We start from the raw sequence: 12,063 nt of genomic DNA on the forward strand, positions 1-12,063 counted from the left end.
TCCCAATATATCTCACGGTACTTAATGTAAATAAAAAAATTAATCTTGGCATCACAGTAGCAATACAATATCTAGCCCTGACAAATTTCCAGTGGACTAGTGTCATGATTTTTGATTGACATTGATGACAGACGATTAAAAAAAGAAAACAACAAAAAAAACATTGTATCCGCCAGGAAAAATGAGAGCACTGAAACGGTGCAAGTGCAGTTTACCATGTCCTGTAACTGGAGAGGGAGAGAGGGGAAGAGGGAGAGAGGGGTGGAGGGAGAGAGGGGAGGAGGGAGAGAGGGGGTGGAGGGAGAGAGGGGAAGAGGGAGAGAGGGGAAGAGGGAGAGAGGGGAAGAGGGAGAGAGGGGGTGGAGGGAGAGAGGGGAAGAGGGAGAGAGGGGGTGGAGGGAGAGAGGGGAAGAGGGAGAGAGGGGAGGAGGGAGAGAGGGGTGGAGGGAGAGAGGGGAGGAGGGAGAGAGGGGTGGAGGGAGAGAGGGGAGGAGGGAGAGAGGGGGTGGAGGGAGAGAGGGAAGAGGGAGAGAGGGGAGGAGGGAGAGGAGGGGAGGAGGGAGAGAGGGGAGGAGGGAGAGAGGGGGTGAGAGAGGGGAGGAGGGAGAGAGGGGAGGTGGAGGGAGGAGGGAGGGGAGAGAGGGGTGGAGGGAGAGAGGGGGTGGAGGGAGAGAGGGGGAGAGAGGGAGAGAGGGGAGGAGGGAGAGAGGGGAGGAGGGAGAGAGGGGGGTGGAGGGAGAGAGGGGGAAGAGGGAGAGAGGGGAAGAGGGAGAGAGGGGAGGAGGGAGAGAGGGGAGGAGGAGGAGAGAGGGGTGGAGGGAGAGAGGGGTGGAGGGAGAGAGGGGAAGAGGGAGAGAGGGGAAGAGGGAGAGAGGGGAAGAGGGAGAGAGGTGGTGGAGGAAGAGAGGGGAGGAGGGAGAGAGGGGGTGGAGGGAGAGAGGGGAAGAGGGAGAGAGGGGAAGAGGGAGAGAGGGGAAGAGGGAGAGAGGGGTGGAGGGAGAGAGGGGAAGAGGGAGAGAGGGAGAGAGGGTGGAGGGAGAGAGGGTGGAGGCTCCCGACCTCTCCGCTCGGGGCTGTCGAGTAACGACTTGTGATCGGATCTCACTTCCCGGCTCTACTACAGATTCAAGGTTGACTTGTGATCGGATCTCACTTCCCGGCTCTACTACAGATTCAAGGTTGAAGAGGTTTATTCGTCACATACATTTACATACTTTCATACATATATGCAGTGACATGTCAATGCAACGCACCCGGTGATTACACACAATATGTTCCAGACTGTGCACATATGTGCACATTATGTGATTATAATATAGCAATATATAATATCATCTCAGAGACAGTTTTAGACTTATTTAATTTTCTTAATTTCTTACTTGTATTAAAAATGAAAACGTAAACCTGACTCAGAGAATTGGAGCGGTTGTTTTAATTTCTCTCCTCCAGACAGCGGGGCACCGTGCGCGACCGCCGGTTCCCGACTCCCGTCCCAGTCTTTTTTTTTTATTATTGAGATCTATTTATTTTTGTTTGTTTCCCGCACGTATGAAACACATTGGAAAAACACAGGTGAGTTGAGGCGCTGTCCCTTTCCGCCCCGTTCCGAGAAAACCCGCGCAGGCAGAGCACATCTCCCCGTCGCTATGAGACTTCGTTAAAACTGGATGTCTATGTGTAAATACTTTACTCGTAAACAATACACTGCACTTCTGGAATGGGGAGACTTTCCTTTTCTAGACCTTAATATGACGCCCTTAATTATTATTTATTCATTTTGCTCGTTTCTAATGATTTATTTTTCATTCATAAAGTTGTTTTGTTTTACAAAGTTCCGTTTTTTGTGGACATTTATTTAGTTGGTATATTCTTTTTAATAAGTGCACTGCAGTGAAAACGCAGACAACAACATTAGTGTTAAATAGATGTTCATTTAAATTCAGCAATTTCGTGTCTCATTTGTTATTATTAAATGCCGTATTTTACCAGTTGTAAAAAAGTAAAAATAAAACAACATGATAGGCATTACATATCGGCCATCGGCCGCCCCGCTCTCTAAAGATGAAGATCCCGTAATGGTCGACCACTAACTTAAACCCGGTACCACTATGGCACCGTTTCTTGTATGATCTGTATATACACTTGACCGAATGGCAACGCAGATTTCGGTGCCGTGCCCGAGCCGCCGACTGAAATAGCTGCCCTGCGGTGCTCCGCCACAAGCGCCTTCGCGAAACGCCATCATTTGGAGCGCGCCGCTTGGAAGCCTCCGTCCGGTCGCTTGGCCAATCAGATAAAAGAGGCGGGTCGTGAAACTTCCCACGACAGATCACGTCCGATCCACACTAAGTTCTTTGTTCACATGTGAAACGTATATGAAAAGAAAATTAAGGACAAACGGGTTGACCCCACTGAAATAGCCCCGATCAAATTATTCTTCTTTTTTACAAAAATAAGAATAATAAAAACGGATCTATTCATATGTCATTCCGATCATGCATTAAAGCCCTCGAAAATAATATGATATCATTGATCAAAAATGCAAGTACGTTTCAGATTCTCTGTGTGTTTTCTGAGGGAGCGATCAGGGCGCAATTTGTGGCTGTCCCCCCCTGACCATGCATAATGGAGACATTAGAGAGGGCGCGATCACGTCCTTTAAATGAAGCAAACAAAAACATTGTGTTTTTATTTGAGATGTATTTTATTTTACTGAAAGTCCTTATTGAACGAAACAAACAAACAAAAAAAAAAAAGCACCGTGTGTAATGGGGACACTCTCAGCATCACACTCTTATACAACCGTCCCGTACTTGCCACCGGGCCTAACAACTTTTATGGGGGGAAAACCCTGATTATGTAATTGCTTATGGCTATTTCTGCCAGTAATTATAATTCAGAAAGTTTTTATACATTTATATCTCTGGAATGTCTGCTGTATGAATTCTGACAGTGATGTTACTGTGTTTTTATTTTTAAGAACTTACTCTGGTGCATGTCAGTTGTCCTGAGAAGTGTATATATATATATATATATATATATTTATGACATTTAATACGCTGCGCTTCGTTTAATCCAATTGTTTCTGGTAATACTTTAACTTAATTTTTTTTTTTTTTTTTTTAAACACAAAGGTTGAAAGTAATAAAATAATACCTTTCGCTTTGTAACTTTGAATGGTTACGAATTTGTGTGATATTCCTTTAGTTAAAGTCCAATCGTGATTATATCTGTCACGTGATCTGTGTACTCCCTCAACTTGTGCATGCGCGCTGTGCGTGGCACCACATTTGTGAGGTAGTGATCGTTGGTCACAAACTCCATCCACAATACTGAACCGATCTGGATGAAACTCGAACGACGCCATGTTGGAGCTTCCACGAAAATACAAATCTTACTCAGATTTTCTGCGGGTTTGTTGGATCCATGACATCCATAAAGTTCTGACATCTATTACGTCTGCACGTGCCTCCATCTTGGTGAGGACCCGATTCACTAATCACTGGACTGCAATGCTATCATGTGACCTCTCCGTCATTTACTCATCCGCTTACATTGCGAAGGTGACAAAAATAAAGATTTTTTTTTTTTTTACTAAATTATTCCTCAATAACGGACCGAACTGGATCAAACTTGGACGACGGCATGTCGGAACTGCCCCAAATACACATTTTATTAATCTTGTCTGCGAGTGTCCTTCAGGGAGGGCTAGTTTGAGTACAGGGAGACCTGCCGCATCAGCTCCAGGGGCCTCATCCAAGCTACATGCTGCTGGCCGGAGACCGCGGCGGCCGGGGAGAGAGCGGAGGAAGCACCGGTGCTCTGTACGATCGACCTTCGTGTCACATGGTTGTTTCTGTGCTCTGTACAGTTGGCTGTTCATGTCGCATGTTTTGTAAAACGCAGAACAAGTAGACGAAATGTCTTTGAAACAGTCTGTTTGCCTGTAAACCAGAATTTCTCTTGGCTATAACTCACCGTGTTGTCTCTGGAAATAGAGCTGTGCTCTCAGTGACGGACAGGTGACCGTATGGTGTCATGTCGGGCAACAATGACGGAGTGACGTAATGAGGCATAAAGTACTTTTCCGGGTCCTAGTTTTCCAATGTCCATGAAACGCATCATGGACTCCTACAGTTTGTATGTTAGGACTTCTTCAAATCCCGCAAAGTAAGGAGGGACACCACAAACAGAATGCCTTTATTTACAAAAAGAGCAAAGAGATCAAATATCAAACGAAAAGCCCCGCCAATGTCAAGCAGGTAAGATTATACACAGACACCTACAAACGCACAGTCTGCAACCACTACAGAGCAATGCAGCAGACACCACACACCTCAGACGATGTGAATGGGCGTCCGGAGCCACATACTGCACATAAATAATTGGATGATGATGATGTTGTTACAAAGTGTCCTACTCAACAAACTCATCTCGCGCCACCCGACCCAAAGTTTTCGAACCTTGGTGTATCGGCGATGTACAAACGTTCTGATACTTATGGTAAAATTTAATCGATTTTTCACTAATTCCTGCTCCAAATGTGGATCGATATGGATCAAACTTGAACCACGAAATGTCTGCGATGTCCTGGTTCTAACGAGACCTCAACCATGTCCGTGGCTTCAGCGGTCGTAGTGGGCCAGACAGTTTTAGCTCCAAAAATGCCAAGTATAAAAATCTGACCAATAATAATCGGAATTCCATCAATTACAATAGGTTTCCCTGCTTCGCAGTGGAACCCTAATAAAGAAAGATATCAATGAGACATACATTCCACTTGTGCTGCTCGCCAGAAATACTTAAATGATTGACAGTCATATGAACTCATACGGAAATAGAGCCTTTTAAAAATAGCAAAATACGCAAGCAATGGACACCTGATTAAATATGGGCTGTGTGCTGAAAGGACCCTAGTAGTGCCGCAGAGCATCAATGGAACCAGACAAACAAACACACAGTGGCCTGGACCAGCCGGCGGACTAGACTTACCCAGGTATTTGATGGTGAATCCCCGCGGTGGGTTGAGTGACCTCCGCATCCAGCCCTCCCTCAGCACCTCCAGGTGGTCTTCCTTCCCCTGGATCAGCAACACATGCTCGTCTATCCAGCCCAGGAAGAAGGTTTCGGCCACGGCCTCGGTAATCCGCTGGCTCCACACGTGTTGCTGGCTGTTCTCCGCCTTGAAATCGGCGAATATCTCGTAGCCGGTGTGGTGCCGGGGCAGCCGGTCGCTCTCCGACACCCCGGCGGCCACCGCCCCCGTCCCATCCCCGGCCCCGACCCTGGACAGCACTATAGCCAGCGAGTGTGGCGCTATCTGCAGGAAAGACTCCATTGTCGCGTCGGTCCCAACCTAGCGCTCCAGCGAACGCGGCGTTACCGTCGCATTTACCATCCCCAGTGTGTCCATGTTGGCTGAAGGCTGTCTAGCCGCGGCTAGGCGGAGCTCCGCACCCACACCATGTCGCCCCTCCGCCGTAACCAGCAGCGAAGCTAGCCCGCTAGCCGCCTAGCCCCTGTCAGCCGTATATCCCGCTAGCCCCTGTCAGCCGTACAGCCCGCTAGCCCCCCGTTAGCCGCCTAGCCCGCTACGAAGCGCATTCCTTCGCCGCGAGGTCCTACCTGTCTACCGCTCGGACGAAAGGCGCCGCCGCGCTCAGCATCTAGCGGAGAACCATTTCCGTCGGCTCCGGCTCAAAACACAAAATGACACCCAGCGGGTTTGACGTACAGCGGGGGTCGTCGCAGTGACGACCCAGCCAGGTGAGTTAGCATTAGCCGCTGGCATGAGCTGACGAATTCACCCAGGCAACGGACGCAGCGCGCGGCGAGCCCCTTTCCCCCCCCGCCCCCCGCCCCCATGCAGTAAAGCCGGGTCCCTAGAGACACCTGCCACCCTCCGCTCCCCGGCCCTCCGTGACGGAGAAGCGGCGTCGTCTCTGTCGCCGAGGGGCAGGTGGACGCGCGGCGGGCACCGGGCGCCGGGCTGCGTGTGTGTCGGTGTTGTCGGGTTCCTCGGGAGCGCTGGACGCGCTTCTGTCGCGGGGACACGGACGAGTGACGCGCGACTCGCACGACGATTCGTTCGTGGCGAACGGATGTTGAAAAGGCTCGGGAGCCAGACGTTCACTCACGGACTGAAAAGAAGTGACATTTAAACGGAGGTAGCGGGGAAAGGGGGGAAAGGCGGTTGGCACGATTCGTGCTGAATGTGACCGATTTCCACTCCCCCGCGCCACCCGGACTCATTTCGGCGGAGTGGGTTATTTCATTCACACCGTGCGTCCAACGTGTGAGTCAGGGCATTGGTTGTTCGCGTTGCGCCGCCCGGATAAATCATGTTGCGAGAATGAAACGACTCCTGAGAGAATCTCATCCACGCCTCCGGACGCGTGACGTCGCTCCCCGTTCGCCCGTCACCGGGAACGTTTGAAATTCGTCTCCTTCCGCCGAGCGACTCGTCCGGGACCGAGTCTCGGAACGAGTCGAGCCTTCACCCGTCACCCATACGCGGACCCGCCGCTTTGGCCGCGACGTCTCCGCTTCCGCTCGTCAGAGGCTCCCGTTTCCCGGAGACCCGAAAATGTCCATTTTGTGAAGAATATCAACGGGTTTTCTTCGGTGTCATTTCAAACCGGGGGGGGGGGGGCACAAAAGAATAAAATGAATTTTAAAACGATTGTATGTGTTGGGTTTTACTCTGGAGCCAGCGTTACTAATTGGAAGTAAAGTTGGCGCTTACTTTTAATTTGACACAGCGCGGTCCCCAGTAGGCAAGCCTTTCCTGAGTATATCACTCGTACTTTAGTTCCATGAAATATACATTTAAAATAACACACAGGAAATACTTTGACTGAATTAAAATGCCTATCCTGCAAGTTGGTGGGATGAGATTGAGGCGGCTGATAGATTTCAAACCTCTAAAAAAAAAAACGAAAGAAAAAACATTCTTTCCACTGAAAATACTTCGATCAAATATCAATGTCAGTTTCAAAATCTGTGGAACGAACAGCCACTTGTGTTGAATATGCAAGGCTCAAAACAGTTTGTCCCATTGGTAATCACATCAGGCTTTAATATTCTTAGTTATCCTCATCAAGCGTCAAGACAAATGATTACGTTACACATTTTAGCACACCGTTAAATTCATACATTACACGACTGAGGATGACAATATCAGAATAAATGAACTCCATACCTCCGTCATCGTACAGCTTGAAATTCAAAGAGAAATCCTTCGTGTCACATTGCCTTCCTGATGACGGACGTTAAGATACAGTTTATGAGCAAAAAAACAAACAAAAAACAAACAAACAAACAAAAAAAGCCAGACAGTCGGCGGCAACACAACAACGGCAGAGACGTGGGTCTCCCGTAATTGAACTGACTAAAAAAAAAAAAAAAAAAAGAGTATGGTCAGCGAGAGCAGCACAGTTCTTAAAACGCACACACAAAAAAAATAAATTAATAAATCATTAATGGATGCTCAATATCCGAGAAGTGAGTCGCCGGTGGTGAGGGAATGTGAGCGTGTGTGCGTGTGTGGGTCCATCTCAGGCAGCGGCGATGGACGCCTCGTCCAGCTGTCGACCCTGGGGCTGTGAAGCAAACACACGCATCGTGAGAACCGTGTGTTTGTCTTTGTGTTAAAGTGCCAAAAATGGGCAACTACGAATCTAACAGTTATCAGTGAAAAAAATAAAAATGGTACACTCAAATTTCAAATCTGACACGATAATTACCTGCTATTAAACAATATTACCATTTCTGCTTATAAATTCCAAATACAATGTTTATTCAGAGCATATTGGCAAAAACGCTGGCGTATATGACTAGCGGTGGCGTTACCTTGATAAAGATGCGCTGCGGAAGGAAGCGTTTGAGCGTGTGCGTGTTGGCGGCCTGGCAGCGCGGCAGGCTGATGTTGAGCTGCGGCAGCGTCTGGTAGCCGGCCATCAGGGGGTACAAGTTGTAGAGCATCTGCTGCTCCGAGCCCGGCAGGATGCGGAGACGCACCTGGCCAGGTGGGAGGGAGGGAGGGAAGACACAACACAACACACTGTCAGGGGTTTGTGTCTCCCTGGATCTTTGGATGTTCATCCAACGCCCAAAAAACTCCTTTGATAGAGGTTGGAGCTGAATCAGTGCAATTTCAACGTTAATGTCACACAGGGTTCATTCCGGTAACACAAAATTAAATTCAAGGACTTTCAAGTACTTTTTTTTGAAGCACAATTATTTTCAACAAATATAATCCATGGATTATAAACTATGCTGGATTAAATGTACATTTCCCTGGCATGTTCTAAGTCATGGGAGCGTTTCTGGAAATGTTTTATTACGTCACGATTTTTGAATAACAAAACCAGGCGGAATATCACGTTTTCAATGATCGTGTTTTTTTTTTCAAGGGCTTTTCAGGCTATTTTCAATACTTCAATTTCTGAGGATGAAATTCAAAAACTTCAAGCACCTCAAGGACCTGGCGAGAACTCTGGTCACAGTTTAAGGAAGGGGAAACATGAGCTAGTTGTGATGTTTTTTTTATAGGACAGTATGCGTTTAGAAAATTGAAAGTCATTGCAACGTTAAATAGTAATTCTTGTAAATTAATTGCATTGTAAGACATGTCGAACTGCCAGCTCCTCCGGATTTCGTCGCAATATCAAATAGGACATTCCCTGCTGTCATTGTGGCACACACCAGACTATGATCAAGAGAACAAACACACACACACCTGTTTGAGGCCGGAGAACATGAAGGCGTCGGAGGGTTCGACGGCCATCTCCACCTCCTGGACCAGAGTTGTTCTGTTCTCGATGTGGTAGCGCACAGGTAGAGACTCCCTGACACGGCCAAACGATGGCAGGTCTGCACACGCGCACGCACACACACACACACACACACACACACACACACACACACACACACACACACACACACACACACACACACACACACACACACACACACACACACACACACACACACACACACATCGTATGATGAACTTGCATTAGACGGAAAGAGGGCTGGAGTCACTTCGCCTTAACTGTGGTCCCCCTAGGGGTAGGAATTGCAAGGGGTCCACAGCAAAACTACTTATTTTTGTTTATATATATATATATTTATTTATTTATTAATTTTTTTAATGTATGAATATTAAAGAGTTTTTGTTTAGATTTACCAGTTTAACATTGAACCACAAAGCCATTTCCTATAGGAAGATCAAGTATATGTTATCTTATTACCAATACAATAAGCAATAGAAATGCTGTCTTTTCCTGTATTTACCCTACAGAAAATCAATAAAGTACTATCTTATCTTATTGACAGTATATTAAGTGTGTATATATAGCCAAGTGGGGTGGGGGCTTTCAAGAAAAACTTTGGGACCCCCTGGGCGAGGCGACTACTCAGCCTGGATGATTGTGACGGCTACTATTAAGGCCTTTCCTCCCCGAAAATGCAGAGGAGAAGCAGCTCCCGCTCACCAGCGTGGATGTACAGGGGGACGGTCTCCAGGACGACGTGAGGCAGGGTGACCGTGGTCTCAACTTGTGGGGCATCTGCACCAGAAGACTCTCTACCAGCAGAGGAATAAAGAAGATGTATTCAACACCACCTCAAAAGAAACTCTAAAGCAGCCATTCACTTTTTCACGTCAAGGATCCTCAAATTGATTGATTTTGTCTCTGGGACCCCAATCTGAGATTTTTTATAGTTAAATACGATTTAGTCTACATTTCCATACCTGTCTATACTACAGTTAGGGAGATAACAGTGAAACTGGGATCACAACAGTAGTTATTGTACATTCTCTAATGGCGCTAAACATCTAGTAAATTAAATAATTGTGAAATTTAACTATTAATCGTTTTGCTAAGGACCCCCTGGAGCTACTCAAAGGACCTCCGGGGGGGGGTCCCAGACCCCAGATTGAGAACCACTGCTCCAAAGAAGACAACCTCATGTGATACCAAACAAGACACAGTTGAGGCAACGAGCCAATGAAGGGCTCAACTCTTGATTTTCATGACTCGACTTGGACTTGAACAGTGTGTGTTTCCTCAGGCATGTGTACCTTCTCCAAGAGATCACATACTGTCCCGTCGCCACGGCGCCATTGCCATCAACGGCCGGCGGGCACTGGAGACAGAAACACTCGCTGGCGCACTCACCAGTTTGCAGAACCACTGTAAAGAAGAACACATAGAAATAAACAAACAAAGATTTGACAACGACAACAATTCATTTTACAAACAGTACTGCTGCATGGTTTCTATCATCTTGCAGATATAGACGATGTAAATGAGTGTGAAAATGTAATTTTATGTTTCGGGTTCTGTGTGACGTGATGGTGAAAGTGTGTATGATTCTGTGGAGCATTGACTGAGCTTTTGGATTGATATACACCGATCAGCCACAACATTAAAACCACCACTAATAACCACTAATATTGTGTAGCTCCCCCTCGTGCTGACAAAACAGCTCTGACCCGTCCAGGTGTGGACTCCACGAGACCTCTGAAGGTGTCCTGAGGTATCTGGCACCAAGATGATAGCAGCAGATCCTTTAAGTCCTGGAAGTTGCGAGGTGGGGATATTCTTCCAGCACATCCCACAGATGCTCGCTCTGACTGAGTTCTGGGGAATTTTGAGGCCAAGTCAACACTTTGAACTCTTTGTCATGTTCTCTAAACGAATGCTAAACAATTCTTGCAGTGTGGCAGGGCGCATCAGCCTGCTGAAAGGACACTTTGCCATGAAGGGGTGTACTTGGTCTGCAACAGTGTTTAGGTAGGTGCTACGTGTCAAAGTAACATCCACATGAATGCCAGGTGCCAAGGTTTCCCAGCAGAACATTGCCCAGAGCCTCACACTGCCTCCATCGGCTTGCCTTCATCCCACAGTGCATCCTGGTGCCATCTCTTCCCCAGGTAAACGTTCCACATACAAAACGCTAAACGTGATTCATCAGACCAGGACACCTTCTTTCATTGCTCCAAGGTCCAGTTCTGACGCTCACATGCCGATTGTAGGCGCTTTTGGTGGAGGACAGGGGTCAGCATGGGCACTCTGACCAGTCTGCAGCTACACATACACTGCAAGCGAGAAGAAGAAGACGCGCCCGGGGACCTGGTACCAAGTGTCCATCGCTGGTCAGACGATGGTGATGATGTGCATGTTTTTGGTGGGGGTGATGTGCATGTTTTTGGTGGGGGTCCTTACTGATGGTAGGTGGGGGAAAGCCCATGTGAGCACGGGGAGAACACGCAAACTCTGGGAGATAACACGCAAACTTTGGGAGATAACCCGCCGGAGCACAGTGCCAACAGCACCTCTTGCTGTGAGGCCGCAATGCAATGCACTGCACCACCGTGCCACTTTGCATCACAAGCTGTGATGCACTGTGTGTTCTGGCACCTTTCTATCATAGCCAGCATGTACCTTTTCAGCAATTTGTGCTTCAGACTGTGCTCAGGCAGACTAGACTTCGCTCCCCACAAGCTTTAATGAGCCCATGGGCGCCCATGACCCTGTCGTTGGTTCACCGATTGTCCTTCCTTGGACCACTTTTAGTAGGTACTAACCACTGCATACTGGGAACACCTCACAAGACAAGACGTTTTGTAGATGGTCTGACCCAGTCGTCTAGTCATCACAATTTGGCCCTTGTCAAAGTGGCTCAGATCCTTACGCTTGCCCATTTCTCCTGCTTCCAACACATCAACTTCAAGAACTGACTGTTCACTTGCTGCCCAATATATCTGATCCCCTTAACAAGTGCCCTTAGAACAAGATGATCAATGTTATTCACTTCCCCTTCAAGTGGTTATAAAGTTGTGGCTGATCGGTGTATGTATGTATATTTTTTGGGTTTGTTAATTTTCTGACAGTTTATTTTGTCACTTCCTGTAGCCACAATTGTATATTATTGTTAAAATATTATAATATAATATTTCTAAGCCATAATTATTCAAATATTCCTCCAACAGACCTCCGACAGCAATGCACACCAATGTTGTCAAGGACAATTCAAGCGGGAATCGCAGTCAAA

At 47.4% G+C, this 12,063-nt stretch overlaps 2 protein-coding genes across 3 annotated transcripts in view; both read right to left on the bottom strand.

Annotated features, from left to right (window-relative positions):
* The window catches only part of LOC307236261 (storkhead-box protein 2-like), a gene marked incomplete at both ends in the record, with an annotated part of 104,423 nt that extends 99,085 nt beyond the window's left edge, over window positions 1-5,338 (bottom strand). Inside the window, one exon of the mRNA XM_080008619.1 lies at window positions 4,993-5,338. Coding sequence (XP_079864745.1) covers window positions 4,993-5,338 — 346 coding nt within the window. The remainder of the gene's footprint in view (window positions 1-4,992) is intronic.
* Window positions 5,339-7,076: 1,738 nt separating this feature from the next.
* trappc11 (trafficking protein particle complex subunit 11) overlaps window positions 7,077-12,063 on the bottom strand; it is a 31,630-nt gene continuing 26,643 nt past the window's right edge. For both annotated transcript variants that reach the window (XM_080008395.1, XM_080008394.1), the window contains exons 26-30: window positions 10,088-10,199; window positions 9,498-9,589; window positions 8,741-8,874; window positions 7,852-8,019; window positions 7,077-7,601 (exon numbers count right to left, since the gene is read on the bottom strand). In XM_080008395.1, the coding sequence (XP_079864521.1) occupies window positions 7,557-7,601; window positions 7,852-8,019; window positions 8,741-8,874; window positions 9,498-9,589; window positions 10,088-10,199 (551 nt within the window). In that variant the 3' untranslated portion in view covers window positions 7,077-7,556. The remainder of the gene's footprint in view (window positions 7,602-7,851; window positions 8,020-8,740; window positions 8,875-9,497; window positions 9,590-10,087; window positions 10,200-12,063) is intronic.

Source organism: Zeus faber (assembly GCF_960531495.2).
Source record: "Zeus faber genome assembly, chromosome: 10".
Taxonomy (NCBI): Eukaryota; Metazoa; Chordata; class Actinopteri; order Zeiformes; family Zeidae; genus Zeus; species Zeus faber.